The 17,267-nt window shown below is 48.7% G+C and overlaps 1 protein-coding gene across 1 annotated transcript in view; it reads left to right on the forward strand.

The window, feature by feature from the left end:
• Positions 1-17,267, forward strand: part of PAPPA2 (pappalysin 2) — a 687,952-nt gene that overhangs the window by 557,442 nt on the left and 113,243 nt on the right. Inside the window, exon 20 of the mRNA XM_085601602.1 lies at positions 6,039-6,110. Coding sequence (XP_085457728.1) covers positions 6,039-6,110 — 72 coding nt within the window. The remainder of the gene's footprint in view (positions 1-6,038; positions 6,111-17,267) is intronic.

Raw genomic sequence — 17,267 nt, forward strand, 5'->3', positions numbered from 1 at the left:
CATGTTTTCCCCATGCATTTTTCCATAGGACCTTTAGTCGAAGGTACAGCCCGAACGGCTGAACAGAATTACTTGAAATTTGGCAGAGAGGTAGTCCTCAGGTCAGGCATGTGCCTTTTGCATGTACGGAGTAAATCTGTTCAGTATTTCCTGAGAAAATTGCAGTTAAAGCACATAAATATCTATAGCCGCGCACCGTGTGTGCATGGTGCGCGAGCGTAATTGTGATTGGTGGTTACATGTCAGTCAATGTTCAAATCGGTCGAAATCAGGAAGTGTCGGCCGCCATTTTGTTTGTTGTGGGTGCGAGAGTGAAAAATAGAGGTGGCGGACGTGAAAAGGGGGCAGGGTAGAGAGTTCCTGCCCCCCCAGACTTTGTCAGGGGGTCCCTAAAGGACCCCGAAGGGTGAAAAAACTTTTTTTTTTTTTTAACCGTTATCTGACCTAACTATAACGGGGGAATTTCATTCAGTGAACTGTCCACCTAACTATAACATGTGTGAAACCTATGGTTTTTTAAGTGAATTTGCAAGGTTTTTTAAATGCTAATTCCTAACTATAACGTGTGTGAAACCTATGGTTTTTTAAGTGAAAATATATATACGTACGTGCTCCACGTGCGCATGCGTACGTCATGCGTGCTCCGTACGCGTGTGCTCCTTATGCGCATGCGCGCGTGCTCCGTACACGCATGCGCGCGTGCGTCATACACGCATGCGTGTGTGCTCCATGCGCGTAAGCACATGTGCGCGTGCTCCGTAAGCGCATGCGTGCATGCTCCATGCGCGCACGGTAAGTCATGTGATTTAGAAACAACACTTTTCATTGGTTTATAGTAGTTTCAGGTCATGTGATTAAGAAACAACACTTTTCATTGGTTTATAGTAGTTTCAGTTCCAGAAACTTCCAACACCACACCCACTCCCCTCATTATTACTTCTGATTCCCTGGGAGAAGGAGCTGAGCAGCTTTTCCAGTACTCCAGTACTTGAGAATGGCAGAGCAGCAGTCATCTTCTGGGAGTGAGCAGGAGACCCTTGTGCCACAGAGACAGAGGAAACAGAAAAACTCTTTTATATGGCAATTTTTCACTTTTCCAGAGGGGCAGAAGAAGGTGAATGCTCCAAAAGTCACCTGCACTATTTGTAATGGTGTCTTATCAAGAGGAGATCCTAAAAAGAAATACTCTTTTAGTATCTTCACTATGATCAGGCACGTTAGAGATGTGCATCCTGTGGCTTATGCTCGAGCTGCTAGAGAAAACCCTTCAGCAGCTCAGCCGAGCACATCCGCAGCAGCTCAGCCGAGCACATCATCGGCAGCTCAGCCGAGCACTTCATCTGCGGCGGCAGCTTCACCTGCTTCTGTTCCTCTGGATATACACCATCTGTTTAAGAGGGTGCATATACGGTGCAATGCGTGCAATGCTCTTCTCTCTTATGGGGACACCAGCATTCCCCTAAGAGAGAGCAAGATACAGCAGCACACGTGCGGCACCCTATAGTTTTTGTCATTTTTCTGTTCCTCTGTTCCTTAATTAACACAACAGCTCTTTTTAGAGCAACCTAACATCTAAACACTTAAATTTGATTTTTAATTCTATTGTTTTAATGATTTTTTTTCTGCCGTGCGCGCACCGTGCGCGCACCTCGCGATGGTGCGCGCACCGTGCACGTACCCCCCGATTTAAAAAAAAAAAAAAAATGTTTTTTTCACCCTTCATGGTCCTTCAGGGACCCCCTGACAAAAGCTAGGGGGTCAGGATCTCTATACCCTGCCCCCTTTTCACGTTCTCCACCTTTCTTCTTCACTGTCACACACAAAATGGTGGCTGACACTTCCTGATTTCGACCGATTCGAATGTTGACTGACATGTAACCACCAATCACAATTACGCTCGCGCACGGCACTGTGCGCGCACGGTGCGCGCATATAGATATGTATATGCTTTTAAATGCAATTTTCTCAGGAACTACTGAACAGATTGACACCATATATGCAAAAGGCACATGCCTGACCTGATGACTACCTCTTTGCCAAATTTCAAGTAATTCTGTTCAGCCGTTCGGGCTGTACCTTCAACTAAAGGTCCTATGGGAAAATGCATGGGGAAAACGCGTTTTGGGACCCCTCTTTTTTCTCAGCCCCCGCTTGACGAATCACCCCGAGACTTCCCGGGTAGAAGCTGAGCGGAGCGCCCCATTAGTTTTGAACATTTCGCGAGGATCCGTCAACCAGCGCCAAAGTCATTCAAAATAGAATTTTCAGATTTCCTATGGAAACACGGTCCTAACTATAACTATCTACTGCCGACCGCCAGTAGATAATATATTACCTACTGGCGGTCGCCAGTAGGTAGTTATAGTTAGGACCCCTTTTCCATAGGAAATCCGCAACATTCTATTTTGAATAACTTTGGCGCCGGTTGACGAATCCTCGCGAATTTCTCAAAATAGGTGGGGCGCTACGCTCCGCTCCTACCCTGAAAGTCTCGGGGGGATTCGTCAAGCGGGGGCTGAGATAAAAGGGGGGTCCCAAAACGCGTTTTTCCCATGCATTTTTCCATAGGACCTTTAGACAGGGCTACAGCCCGAACGGCTGAACAGAATTACTAGAAATTTGGCAGAGAGGTAGTCCCTAGGTCAAGGAAGTGCCTTTTGTAGGTTTGGTGTAAATCTGTTCAGTAGATTCTGAGAAAATAGCTTTTAAATCAATATATATATCTGAGCCAGCTTACGGTACGCTTACCGTAAGCTTACCGTACGCGTACGGTGGCGTGCGCGAGCGTGATTCTGATTGGCTGTTACATCTAAGTAAACATTCGAATCGGTCGAAACCAGGAAGCGGCGGCCGCCATTTTCTCTCTCGCACTCTGAGGGGGGGCTGTAAACAAAGGCAAAAAACATATAAAGGGGCTGTTTAGACAGCGCCCATGCACATAGCCATGTTAGTTGAGTCCTCAAAGATCCCCTAAGGCCAAAAACGGGAAATTTTTATTTTTTGAAAATTTCGCCGATTACGCTTACCGTACGCGTACGGTGCGCTTACGCTAAAAATTTTAATAAAAAAAAAAAACACTCTCTGTGCATGGCGTATTATTGTCATCACTTACAAATTAAATTTAACAGATTACCTATCACAAGGAAGCGCATAATATGTCCTCCATGTGCGCACGGTGCGCTACGCGCACCGCGTGCCCACCTTGCGTGTACGGCACTAACTGCGTAAAGTAGGCGCGCGGTGCGGGAAGCACACCGCGTGCTCACTGTGCGTGCACGGTGCGCGAAGCGCACCGTGCGCGCACAGAACGAACTGCGTTAAGTGGGCGTGCACGCCACGAATGGCGTAAAGTAACTTAGCATTTAAAAACCCGTACAAATTCACTGAAAAAACCATAGGTTTCACACACGTTATAGTTAGGAATTAGCATTTAAAAAACCTTGCAAATTCACTGAAAAAACCATAGGTTTCACACATGTTATAGTTAGCGGAAATTTTACTGATAAAAAACCAATGAAATTCCCCCGTTATAGTTAGTGCAGGCAACTATAACTCACGCGACCGCAATCTTCTGCTGATGACATATGTGTCTTTATGAAAAAAAAATATTTGTAATATATGTATAGCTAAAAATGTATGGAAGAAGACATGGGCAAATAAGTGTCTAAATACAGTATTAGCATCAGCAGAGGATTGCGGTCGCGTGAGTTATAGTTGCCTGCACTAACTATAACGGGGGAATTTCATTGGTTTTTTATCAGTAAAATTTCCGCTAACTATAACATGTGTGAAACCTATGGTTTTTTCAGTGAATATATATATATATATATATATATATTCACTTAAAAAACCATAGGTTTCACACATGTTATAGTTAGCTGGACATTTCCCTCGTAAAAAACCAATGAAATTCCCCCGTTATAGTTAGTGCAGGCAACTATAACTCACGCGACCGCAATCCTCTGCTGATGACGTCAGATATTACATCACTGTATTTAGACACCTATTTACCCATGTCTTCTTCCATTAATCTTTAGCTATACATTTATTACAAATATTTATTTTCCAGAAAGACACATATGTAATCAGTGATGTAATATCTGACGTCATCAGCAGAGGATTGCGGTCGCGTGAGTTATAGTTGCCTGCACTAACTATAACGGGGGAATTTCATTGGTTTTTTACGAGGGAAATGTCCAGCTAACTATAACATGTGTGAGACCTATGGTTTTTTAAGTGAATTTGCAAGGTTTTTTAAATGCTAATTCCTAACTATAACGTGTGTGAAACCTATGGTTTTTTAAGTGAATTTGTACGGTTTTTTAAATGCTAAGTTATGTATTTATTAATATATTTTTTTTTTCAGGTTTTTCACCGTGCGCGCACCGTGCGAGGCTATAGATATGTATGTACTTTTAACTGCAATTTTCTCAGGAACTAATGAACAGATTCACTCCAGATATGCAAAAGGCGCATCCCTGACCTGAGGACTACCTCTTTGCCAAATTTAAAGTAATTCTGTTCAGCCGTTTGGGCTGTACCTTGGACTAAAGGTCCCTATGGAAAATTGCATGGGAAAAACGCGTTTTGGGACCCCTCTTTTTTCTCAGCCCCCGCTTGACGAATCCCCCCGAGACTTTCAGGGTAGGAGCGGAGCGGAGCGCCCCACCTATTTTGAAAATTTGGCGAGGATTCATCAATCGGCGCCAAAGTTATTCCAAATAGAATGTTGCGGATTTCCTATGGAAACACGGTCCTAACTATAACTATCTACTGGCGACCGCCAGTAGATAATATATATTGAAAAAGGCTTCTGCGAAGCCGAAACGTGTCTCTCTGGGTCTGGGTCGAGTGAGACCCAAGAAAATAAAAAGTGCCATATCCTGACAGCCTTGAGTACGTGCCTTCTCCTTTTGGAGCAGGATTGTGTGCTCACATATATGTATGTATATATATGTATATATATAATATATAGACATACGTAATATATATTAATGGTGCAAGGATGCCTGCATTGCATGCTGGGTTGTTTTTGTGAGGAAGGGGCACCTTCCTGCGCAAAAACAATCCTGAGAGGCTTTTTCCTCTTTCTAGGTGTGCTGCAGAATAGAATGCAGTTCCATGGGAGGCCCTTGGTACTGCCACAGTACAGTAAATTAAAAAAAATAAGGATTTAGAGAGCGTCTTTTCCCATCAGCCTTTTCAGTCATGCAGGACCAAACAATCTGATTGACTGGCTGAAACTTAAAGACATTTTAGCAGCTGCTAATGGAAGACACGGGCACTCGATCCCCATGTGCTGAGTAGTTTCAAAAATATAAGGGGACAGGATAGTGACACCATGACCCTCTGGCACTTATGGGGTTGCAAAAATTAGGAAATATACTTGCGGGGTTGCTCGCTATGGTGGTTACTAGTAATGTCCTACCTCAAAGTACTGTTGCTTCAGTGTTAAAAAAAAAGACTAGGAGGAGACTTACTCTTCGCGCTCTCTGCATTTTTGTCCATGTGTGGTTTTAGTTGTGATGATTTAAGAGTTGGTTCTATATGTTTCTTTAGGGCATATGTTTTGCTGTGAGTACCGAAAGGTGCATGGTTTGTGTGACTATTCAAGAATGAGGGGCCTGCCTTGAGTACCCTAGGCTGATTATTCCAAGGAAGATGTTCTCCAATGTGGTTGTACGTCACTGTACTAAATGTAAATGACAAATTATCAACATGCAGCAATGAGTATCGCAATATTGTAATTTCTATGTAGATGTAGTATAGATGTTCAGTTCTTAACTCTATACTGCACACCTTGATATGTATTTTTCAAGGTACATAGATGTCTAGTTAAGAATAGAAAATCTATACTTTCCTATATATATTTACTTTCACAATGGTTAGAACTCAATATTGCTACAGTTTTCTGCCGCTAAAGCAGCGATAATTTTAACGCCGTTTCTTGATAATATGCTCCTCAGACTTTGAAACTCTTATGGAAGATAGTTCACCAACTAATGCCATTTCATGTATTCTTTTTGCTTTTTTTGCAGAATATTGTATGCACCGGCATGCTCAGATGGCATCCTGATCCAGAAGTTCTCCACTGCATACCGTCGTGTGAGGTAAATGTGGTATCCTGTTTGTCTCCACTTCTGGCCATAGGGAGGTTGTGCACATTGTGTGTGTACCTTTTGTCAGTGTGTGTATTACCCCTCCCCCTTGGTTTTACAAGTTACTGTTGGCCCAGGCAGTGAAGAACTGGTGGACAAGTAAAATACATGCTTTACAACATTGGCGTCCTAATGCATATAAGCATGTGGCAAATCTTAAGAAATAAGCCAGTATTCATGAAATGAAGGACATTTGAATACCAATGAAGATCCATTCCTCCTAAACTGGCATATGTTACTTAACTTTACATCACTGGAGCATCATGGAACATGTCTAGGGCGATATTCGTGGGTTTGGTCACCTCTAGCACTGGGTATGCTCAGCCACTTGATGTAGGAAAACAGACCAAGAATATCTAGGGCTAAATAGACACTGTGGGTTGGCATGAGATGAGGATCTGTCACATCGATGGATGTGTTTTTTAGGAGCTTGACACAAACATGCAGAACTTCATATCTCTTGAGCTGGGTGCAGAGTTCAGTTTGGCTCAGACCATCATGCCTTTGTTATGTTCATCACCATGCATTTAACTTAAGCATTGCAGACTAGTTAATTCACCGTATGGAATGTGAACTACCACACTACATAATGCTTCTGACATTAGAGCTGTTTCCTCCAGAGCACAAGCTGTAGCAACTACCTTAGCTTGGGGAGTTCCACTTTTGGATAACTGCCAGGCAGCCACATGAGCATCTGCCTGCACTTCCACTTGGCACTACTGCACTGATTGTCAAGTTTGGAGAGCGGGTTATTATGCCCACTTAATTCTGCAGGACTTCCTTGTGTGACACCCACTCTCCAGACCCATTGCTTTGGAAGAGGCATAGCATTCGTATCAATTCACAAGGGTCCTGATTCAGAAAGAGCCTCCGCACTCATGGCAGAGGCTTCGCACTCATGGTGGGATCTCCAAACTCGTGGCAGGATCTCCACAATGAGAAACTGCAGTGCATCGATGTTGCCATGAGAATGGAGATCCTGCTATGACTGGGGAGCCTCCACTCCAAGTGCGGGGGATCTTTGTGAATCAGGGCCAAGGTGAGGAATCTTCTACTAGAAATATCCATTAAATAAATAAGTTACTGACCTTCAGATACTCTCTTTCTCTTGGATACTTTATCTAACCACAGAGTCCTTGCTGCCCACCCACCTCCCTGTTCTATGGAGGTGATGTGCAGGTAAAAATAAGGCCCCATGTTAGCTTTTACATACTGCCAGTAAAAGTCCGTTCACTTAGCTGTGGTCCGCATTCCTGGGTACAAAATGGTCTAAAGATTAAATTGATGCCATTGCATAAGGGTGGCACCTTTTTCATCTCTGTGTTGTTCTCTCTCATGGGAGGGAGACAGAGTCACAGTGGACGTCAATGGCAGAACCTGTCTGTGAGCATCAACTTCCTTGATAGAGTGTGCAAACTGGGAGAACTCACAAGGGAGGAAACTGTGGTTAGATACAGTAGTCACCAGAAAGAGAGTTACAAACGTTAAGGGGCCTATTAGGATGGCGGACAGACTTACGTCCGCCCGCCACCCTAGCGGTGCTGGGACCGGCTGCCAGTGGTGTGGCAGGCCCGCACCGGCAATTAGGATGCCACCGCCACGGTGGCAGTGGCATCCCCATCCACTTCGTTGTGGCGGGCAGTGCACACAGCACCGCCCGCCACAATGCTGTGCTTGCACATTGTGCATTTGCATGCACAACGTGGCAGGCACCGCGTACTGCCTACCACATCATCTATGCAAATGCAGAGAGGTACCATAGGTACCCCCCATGTGCCCCCCCCCAGACCCCAACATCCTGGGGACCTGCAACGGGCCCCCAACTGTGGCATCCGTATGCTATTGCCGCCACGGAAAGGCTGCCTCCCGCTCCCATTATAATATGGATGGCGGTGTCTAGCAGACACGGTACCCCAGTCATCATAATATGGCAGGGGAAATGGGAGGCGGGCGGGGGATGATGTCGGGCGGATCGCCATCGCCATGCAGGCGGTGGCGATCCGCCCGACATCATAATAGACCCTAAGTAACTAGTTCATCTGGATAGTATCCTCCCAAAGAAGCCAAGAACCAAATATCATGCTGGATTCTGTGGTATTTTCAGCTTGTCCCAATGAACAGGGAAACTAACAGTTTTTGAGGCTTATATTTTACATTTTCACAATGAAGATTTTATTTATATACTTGGACATTTGATGGAAAAAATATTTGTATCTGCCTCCATTGAATGCTCATGGTTGTTCATGGTGAGAAGCTTCAAGGGGGAGCTGAAGGGTTCCATACAGAAAAGAACTTCTGATGGTTTAGGCTGTGACATTAGCAAATACCTCGTACACAGATCACTGCTCTAGTACAGTTACTAGATGACTCCTCATCAGGATGTGATACTTCAGGCATTGGCTTTTATTTAACTACCTAGTACATTGTGGTAGTTGCAATCTCGATTCCCACCAATGAAACCAACCAGAACAAGTTACCAGATTAAGTTGATTTCTAAAAGGACATTCAGGCCTGGAGTATTGCATCCTTCAAGGCATGGGGTCATGTCTTAACCTCATCTATTTCATCTATCAGTCCATCCCTATAGGTGCAGAAAGGGGGGACGTTTCCACAGTTATGTGCCTACATCAACAATACAACCAATATGAACACTGGGTACTTGACCTTTGCTCCTAACAGCATGAGGTAAACTGTAATCAGAGAGGGTGATTTTCACCTCGTCACATTACAATGTGTGTAGGAGAGGATAAAGGAGAATTCATCCCTGAATGAAAAACATTGGAAATACTTTAGAATCCAGACTATCTGTACACATTTGAAAACTAAATCGGATACAGTGATTACCTTCGTTCATTATGATTTAGGCTTCTGTTTCCGGGGTTTTCCTGATTTGTGCACATACATGCAGGCAGTAAACAGCGTGTTTCCACACCTGTGCTTCTTATTAAAAATTGAACAATGCAGAAAATAGAAATTATTTGGAGTGATTTTCCATGCCGTTTTACAGTAATTGCCAGAACAATATTTGTGCAGATTTACAGCGTGGGAAACTGAAAAATTTGATATTTCTTTCTACAGCTGCAGACGTGCAGAGTGATTTGCACAACAATTCTACAGTTTGCAGATTGTTATTGTTGTATTATATATTGCTGCTTATTACACAGTGGCAGTCACACCTGTGTAGTTATATGGTTCAGACGCATTTTCCATTCAAAACACATTTTATTTGCTTATAGCTTTGACCGCATGAGCATAGTCATTTAGGGTCTGGCGTGCCAATTTTGTGCAAATCTGTCCAAGGGTCAAAACGCAGGGGGTGGAAAAAGATATGTTTCTCATTTTAGATGTCATTAGATTCTGATCGTGTCTTCAGCTAAAACGACTAAATGAATTTGCACCAAATTTGACATGAAAGTGTGCCTTTGTTACTTTAGTAAAAATCTGTTCAGTAGTTTTTTAGAATCAATCACTTTTATTACGTGGCCTCAAGAAAGCAAATACACAGCTTAACTGCCTACATCATAGCGCCGGCAGACGTAAAACTGCTGAGAAAGACACAGCTGGCGGTTCTAAAGGTATGAGATGCAAAATTTGCAGATATTTCGGGCACGTGACTTCTCTCATATCTTTGGTAAGAATCTACAAAAAGGGAGCCCACAGTTTTGCAAATTCCTTGCCTTTCCCATCTACACTCAGTGATAACCGCTCCATAGCTAAGAGTTGCTAAAGTTTCTGAATCCAGGCTCGAGAGTCTGGAATCGTCAGCGGTCCCCAATGTGCTAAAAGCACCTGTCGCGCTACCAGCAATGCCATGGCTATTTGCTTACCCTTCACGCGGGGGTGACCTGCCCTCAGGACACCCCCGCGCCGCACAGCCACCAGCTGTAGCGTGTGCGTTCCTCCCCCCTGCTGACCTCAGCCTTGCTGAGCCCGCCCCGACGACCCCGCCCCCGCCGTAGTAACGTGCTTGTTATTGACTCTGTCTGCTTTCTTTCGTTTTCTGCATCATACTGTACTGTCCCCCATATTGTTTGTTTAGATTGCCTGTTTCCCATATTGTCCCCCATATTGTTGTTCTGTGCCGTTTCCCTCTCTGCCCCTGTGCCCCCCGCTCCCCGCTGCCTGCGTGCGGCCACGCCCCCTTTTCCTTCTGTGCCCCCCCCGCTCCCGCCTCCCAGCTGCTCCTCCCTCCCTCACACTTCGCCATAAATTGCGACCGTGCGTACGCGCAGCGTTGACGCGCAGCGGGCGCGCCGAATGGGCGCCAAAGGTAAGCCCGTCTGCGCCCGTCCGCGCCTGGACCGCGCCCAGCGCCAGGACCCCTGGCCCCCACCGACGCAAGATGACCCGACTGACCTACGACGCCACCAAACTCATCGCACTCAACACCGGCGGGATCCCTGGATGCTACCGAGCCACCCCGAGGCGCACCCACGGACCCTTCAGCTGCCACTCCTGCAAGTTCTCCTGCATCCGGACCTGCACCGCACCCGCACCCACCAAGCCGAGAACCAGCTGCAACCACCTGAAGTGCATCCTGCTCAACACCCGCTCCGTCCACAGACACGCCGTAGAGCTCTGGAACCTCCTCGACACAACATCACCAGACGTCGCCTTCCTCACGGAAACCTGGATGAACGCCTCCTCAGCACCCGACATCGCCATCGCCATCCCAGACGGTTACAAGATCATCCGGAGGGACCGCGGCAACTAGACCGGAGGAGGCATCGCCATCATCCATAGGAACACCATCCGCATCACGAGCAACTCCGACACCCTCACAACCACCCAACACCTGCACTTCCAGATCCACACCGACCCCAAGACCACCCTCAGAGGCACCCTCATCTACAGACCCCCGGGACCACGCACACAATTCAGCGAAGACATCGCCGACTTCATCAGCCCGCACGCTCTCCCCTCCGCTGACTACATCCTCCTCGGGGACCTCAACTTCCACCTGGCGAACAACAACGACCGCAACACCACCACCCTGCTGGACAACCTCGTGACCCTCGGTCTCAAGCAGCTGGTGACCAACCCCACCCACTACGCCGGACACACACTCGACCCCGTCTTCTCCTCCAGCAAGGACATCTCCTTCAGCCACGCCACCGGACTCCACTGGACGGACCACAGCTGCGTCCACTTCAGCTACAGAAAGAACACGATACACAACCACCAGCAACAGGTTGCACGCAGAAGATGGAACAAGATCACAGCCGACCAGCTCGCCGCTTCCTTGAGCCAGGACCCCCCGCCAGCTCAGCGAACCCCAGCCAGGCTGCCAACAACCTCACGAAGTGGATCAGCTACTGCGCAGACTACCTCGCCCCACTAAGGACCCCGCCCAGCAGACCCGGCAGTAAGAAAGCACCATGGTTCACCGACGAACTCAAGAACTCCAAGAGGAACTGCCGTGCCCTCGAGAGAGCCTGGCGCAGAGACCCAACACCAGACAACATGACCTCCCTCAAGCTCGCTAGAAAACCGCATTCAAGGAACGACTGGACAACAACGCCCACAACAGCAAGGAACTCTTCAACATCGTCAAAGAGCTCTCCAACCCCAGCGCCGGAAACAACGACATCACCCCATCACAAGACCTCTGCAACTCCCTCGCCTCCTACTTCCACAACAAGATCGCGGACATACACAACAGCTTCAGCACAGAGCTGACGCACCCCACGACAGCACCTGCACCCCCCACCACCACCCTGCACGCCTGGACCCCGATCAACACCGAGGAAACCCTACGCACGATGAACTCCATCCACTCCGGATCTCCAACCGACCCCTGCCCTCACCACGTCTTCAACAAGGCCGACTCCGTCATCGCACCCCACCTGCGGGACATCATCAACACCTCCTTCGACACAGTGACCTTCCCGGAGAGCTGGAAGCATGCCGAACTCAGCGCTCTACTGAAGAAACCATCAGCGGACCCCACCGAACTCAAAAACTACCGCCCCATCTCGCTCCTCCCGTTTCCGGCCAAAGTCATCGAGAAGACCGTCAACAAGCAGCTGGCCGCCTTCCTCGAGACGAATGGATCCCTCGACCACTCGCAGTCCGGCTTCCGGGCCAACCACAGCACCGAGACCGCCCTCATCGCTGCCACTGATGACATCCGAGCCCTGCTCGACAACCGGGAAACAGCTGCCCTCATCCTCCTGGACCTTTCCGCGGCTTTCGACACTGTCTGCCACCACACCCTAGAGCAGCGCCTCAGCAACGTCGGAATCCAAGAGAAGGCACTAGAATGGATCACCTCCTTCCTCGCCGGAAGGACTCAGAGTCCGCCTCCCCCCCTTCAGATCAGAAGCCACCAAAGTCATCTGCGGAGTTCCTCAAGGCTCCTCGCTCAGCCCCACCCTCTTCAATGTCTACATGAGCCCCATTGCGGCCATCGCACGCCAACACAACCTCAACATCATCTCTTACGCCGACGACACCCAGCTGATACTCTCCCTCAGCAACGTCCCCGCCACCGCCAGAGCCAGCCTACACGAGGGGATGAAAGACGTAGCCGAGTGAATGAAGAACAGCCGCCTGAAACTGAACTCAGGCAAGACGGAAGTCCTCATCCTGGGATCTTCGCCCTCCGCCTGGGACGACTCCTGGTGGCCCCCCACCCTGGGCAGCGCACCCAAACCAACAGACCACGCACGCAACCTGGGCTTCATCCTGGACTCCTCCCTCTCCATGACCAGACAAGTCAACGCCGTCTCCTCGTCATGCTTCAACATCCTGCGCATGCTACGTAAGATCTTCCGGTGGATCCCCACCGAGACCAGGAAGACGGTCACCCAGGCCCTCGTCACCAGCCGACTGGACTACGGCAACTCCCTCTACGCCGGAACCACTGCCAGACTCCAGAGGAGACTCCAGCGAATCCAGAACGCCTCAGCAAGACTCATCCTGGACATCCCCCGACACAGCCACATCTCTGGACACCTGAGAGACCTGCACTGGCTCCCGGTCAACAAGAGAATCACGTTCCGACTCCTCACCCATGCACACAAAGCCCTACACAACCAAGGCCCAAGATACCTCAACAGCCGCCTCAACTTCTACACTCCCACACGCCAGCTTCGATCAACCAACCACGCCCTCGCCGCCGTCCCCCGCATCCGAAGAGCCACCACAGGAGGAAAATCCTTCTCCTACCTCGCCGCCAAGACGTGGAACTCCCTCCCGACCCACCTCCGCCTGACCCAAGACCACCTCGCCTTCAGGAAGCAGCTCAAGACCTGGCTGTTCGAGCAGTAGCGGACCCCCCTCCCCTAGCACCTTGAGACCCTCCGGGTGAGTAGCGCGCTATATAAATGCTGTGATTGATTGATTGATTCAATGATTTCAGCGGAAAAAATGGGGGAGACCTAACAAGGTTTGCTCAGGAATACGTGGCAAAGTAATCTGGAATGCTGCATCAATATCATCAATTATTGCTGTCCAATAGCGCACCAGTTTGGGGCAGCGCCAAAGTTGATGCACCAGAGTGCCAACAAGACCACACCCCCGCCAGCAGAGGTCTGACTTGGAGCTGTCCCAACTCTTAATGCGCACTGGAGTATAATACCAGTAAGTAACCACCTTATAGGCAGATTCCGCCCCTGCCGTGTTGGAAGCAGTATGGTGCGCTCTGTAAAAAATGTGTTCCCACTCTTTGTGCGACAAGGGCCTACCCAGGTCATTTTCCCATCTGACCTGTGCTTTTGCGCGGTGTCTCTTCGCTTGTGAAGTGATCAGGGCATAAAGTTCAGAGATGAGTTTGCGATCGTCCGTTTTACACCCCAGCCATTTTTCGAAGGACGTCAGGGGGCGAAACATTAGCACGAAATTCTTCGGCCGCGTAACCCAGTGTACAACCTGCGAATAGTGAAAGGCATCGGACTCAAGCAAATCATAATCCCTACGCAGCTGAGGAAAGGGAATCACGCCCCGAGATCGAACAGGGCACCCACCCTATTGCAACCTTCCTCCCGCCATCGTTGGAAGATCTGGGATGCGCAACCTGGCTGAAAGTCGGGGTTATCTACTTTGGGGGACAGAGGGGAAGGGAAAGTCGTCCACCCTTTCGGGCCCGCAAATCGATCCCAAACTTTAAGAGTCAGGGAGGTAATCAGAGAAGAGTATAGCCCCCACGATCTGTGCCAATGCGGAAGCCACAGTTCCCGCCATATGTTCCGACCAGCCACTGTCTGATCCATAAAATTCCAGTGCTTGCTAGAAAGAGGCCTGTTCCATTATGTGATGAAACAAAGACATGTTGCCTGATAATAGACGCTCACGATAGGAAAGCCGAGCCCTCCCTGCGCCTTCAGGGAGGTCTCATGCGCAAACGCGAGACGTGGTTTCTTATAGTACCACAAGAACTTATTAAGAAGTCCCTGGAGTTTGGGAAGTGCACCTGACGGCGGGCTCAAAGAAAGCATTTGGAAGATATAGAGGATGCACGGTAACACCGTCATCTTCACTGCCGCCAACCTGCCATACCATGCCAACTTGAGACACGACCAGGCCGCCAGGGCCTTGGTCGTCTGCTCCAGCAACAGGGAGTAATTAAGAGCGGCCGTCCTAGCAATGGAAGAGGTCAGACGAATGCCCAGGTAGGTAATATCCGCAAACACCCACTGGAAGTCAAAATCTTGTTGGAGATCCTGCATCTCAGTCTCCGAGATAGAAATATTGAGAATTTGCAATTTTGTGAAGTTGACCTTAAACCCCGCTACATCTCCAAAGGTAGAGAGCTCCTTAGTCAAGTACCGCAGAGTTGTTCGGGGGTGTGTGAGGGAGAGTTTGACGTCATCAGCATACATACTAATTTTATGAACATCAGCTCCAAACTTCAGACCCACAATGTCAGGGTTGGAACGGACGCGTTGAGCGAAAGGCTCCATGTAGAGCGCAAATAAGAGGGGGGGACAAGGGGCAGCCCTGCCGCATGTCCCGGGCAATAGGGAACGGGGCTGACTTGCAGCCATTGACCCGCACCGCCGCCCTGGGTGAGGCATATAGACAACTAACCCAACGGATGAAATTATCTCTGAACCCAAATGTACGTAGCACCGCAAATAAATACTCCCAGTCAACCCGATCAAATGCCTTCTCCGCGTCTATCGAAAGCAGAAAGGCCGGAGTATGTGATCAGTGAATAAAATCAATGAGGTGAAATAGTTTCTTAGTGTTATCCCCTCCTTGTCTCGACGGTATAAAGCCAGACTGATCCGGGTCTATAATATTATCCATGAGGGGATTAAGTCGGGAGGCTAACCCGCAAACAACTTTGCATCAATATTAAGGAGCAAGATCGGTCTGTATGATCCCCACTCCTCTGGATCTTTCCCGGGTTTGAGAATTACAGAGATGGCCACCTCAGATATGGAAGTCGTCACCTCCCCAGTGTCTAGGAAGGAGTTAAAAAGCTTTGCTAAAAGGGGAGCCAGCTCCACACAAAACTGCTTGTAGAACAGGGCTGAAAAGCCATCCGGGCCCGGCGACTTAGCCACTTTGAGCCGTGCTATTGCCTTTATCACCTCCTCGAGGCAAATAGGGAAGTCCAAATCATCAGCCGACGTTTTGAGTAAGGGGGTGATATTACAGGAAGCCAAATAGTCCCCTGGGTCATGCAAAGGGGTGTCTTCCTTCGAATAAAGGCGCTGGTAAGACTGACGAAAGGTATCGGCAATCAGGGCATCTGTGGTATGTTCCACTGCATTCGGACCCCGTATGACGGGGATTGCGGACATCTGTGCCTGCGCCCGTAATCTATGTGCGAGCATCCTCACACATTTATCTCCACTGAGGTAGAATTTATGCCGGAGTCGCAGGAGCGCATGCTCAGCCCTATCCAGATGCTTCAGCATACGGTGCCGCGTTTCCAACTCCCTCCACATCCTCAGCACCCCTGTGCGCTTGTGAACCACTTTCAGTTCACCAACCGCCGTCTCCAGCTCCGCTCGCTTCCTTTTGCGGAGTCGCGCGAAAGATGCAGCAACCGCGATAAATTCAACCCGTACTACTAGCTTCCCAAAATGATGCAAGGGGTGTGTCTTCCTGAGCATTCTCAGAGATATAATGTTTGATAACAGTCTGAATCCGTTGAGTGACGTCGTCAGAGTGAAGGCGCCAGCCTGGAGGAGAAGAACGCGCGCAGCGCGCCGGAAGTTGGACTGAGATGAGGGCATGATCTGAGAGGGATCGAGGAGTAATATCCGCAGCGCGCAAGTGAGGGAGAAGAGATGTAGAGGCCAGAAAGTGGTCAAGACGCGCATATGTTTTTTGTGCCACTGAAAAATAGGTATAGTCGCGCTCTTTCGGGTGCTGTATTCACCACACATCACACAGTCCGCAGTCAGAGAGCCACTGTTTCCCAGCTCGTGACAAAGCCCCCATCTGATTAGACCGCAGCCCCGACCTATCCACCTCCGGATCCATTACTAGAATTAAGTCTCCCCCAATCAGAAGCGCTGAATCCGGAGAAGCAAGAGCTTCAGACAGGGCCGAGCACAAAAAGGGTTGCTGTCCGCTCATTCGGGGTATATAAGGACCCAACCGTAAAATGCATATCCCCCCATTGCACCCTGACTGCCAGGAACCGCCCCTTCATCTCCGCTATCGTAGAGACCAACTTGCATTGTGACCGTGCACTAAAGAGGATCTCCACTTCATTTTGTTTGGACTGGCCCGAGGACCAAAACTGTTGTGGAAAGCGCCTTTCCCTCATACGCTTGGTGTCTTTAGGCAAAAGGTGGGTTTTTTGCAGCAAACAAATATCCCCCCCAGCATTTTCTAAAAGGGACAGTATGGCTAACCGCTTAACTGGGTTATTCAGCCCCCGTACATTCAAGCTAACAATGTTCAGGTCCCTACTCATCGGAACAGTGAAGGAGGGAATATCCATGCACTGACCCCAAACCACCGGGATCAACTCTAATGGGGGTCGTTCCCCCAAACTGGGCTACTGGCCTATCATGTCTGTGAACTGATGCGGAGCCCCAAAAGAACACCCCAAAATATCCCCTGTCAACAATATAAAAAATCCTTGAAAAAGATATAACAGAAAAAAGGCAAGAAAAAAACAAAACAGTGAGCAAATAAGGAAAC

This window comes from Triturus cristatus, chromosome 4_2 (assembly GCF_964204655.1).
Source record: "Triturus cristatus chromosome 4_2, aTriCri1.1, whole genome shotgun sequence".
NCBI lineage: Eukaryota > Metazoa > Chordata > Amphibia > Caudata > Salamandridae > Triturus > Triturus cristatus.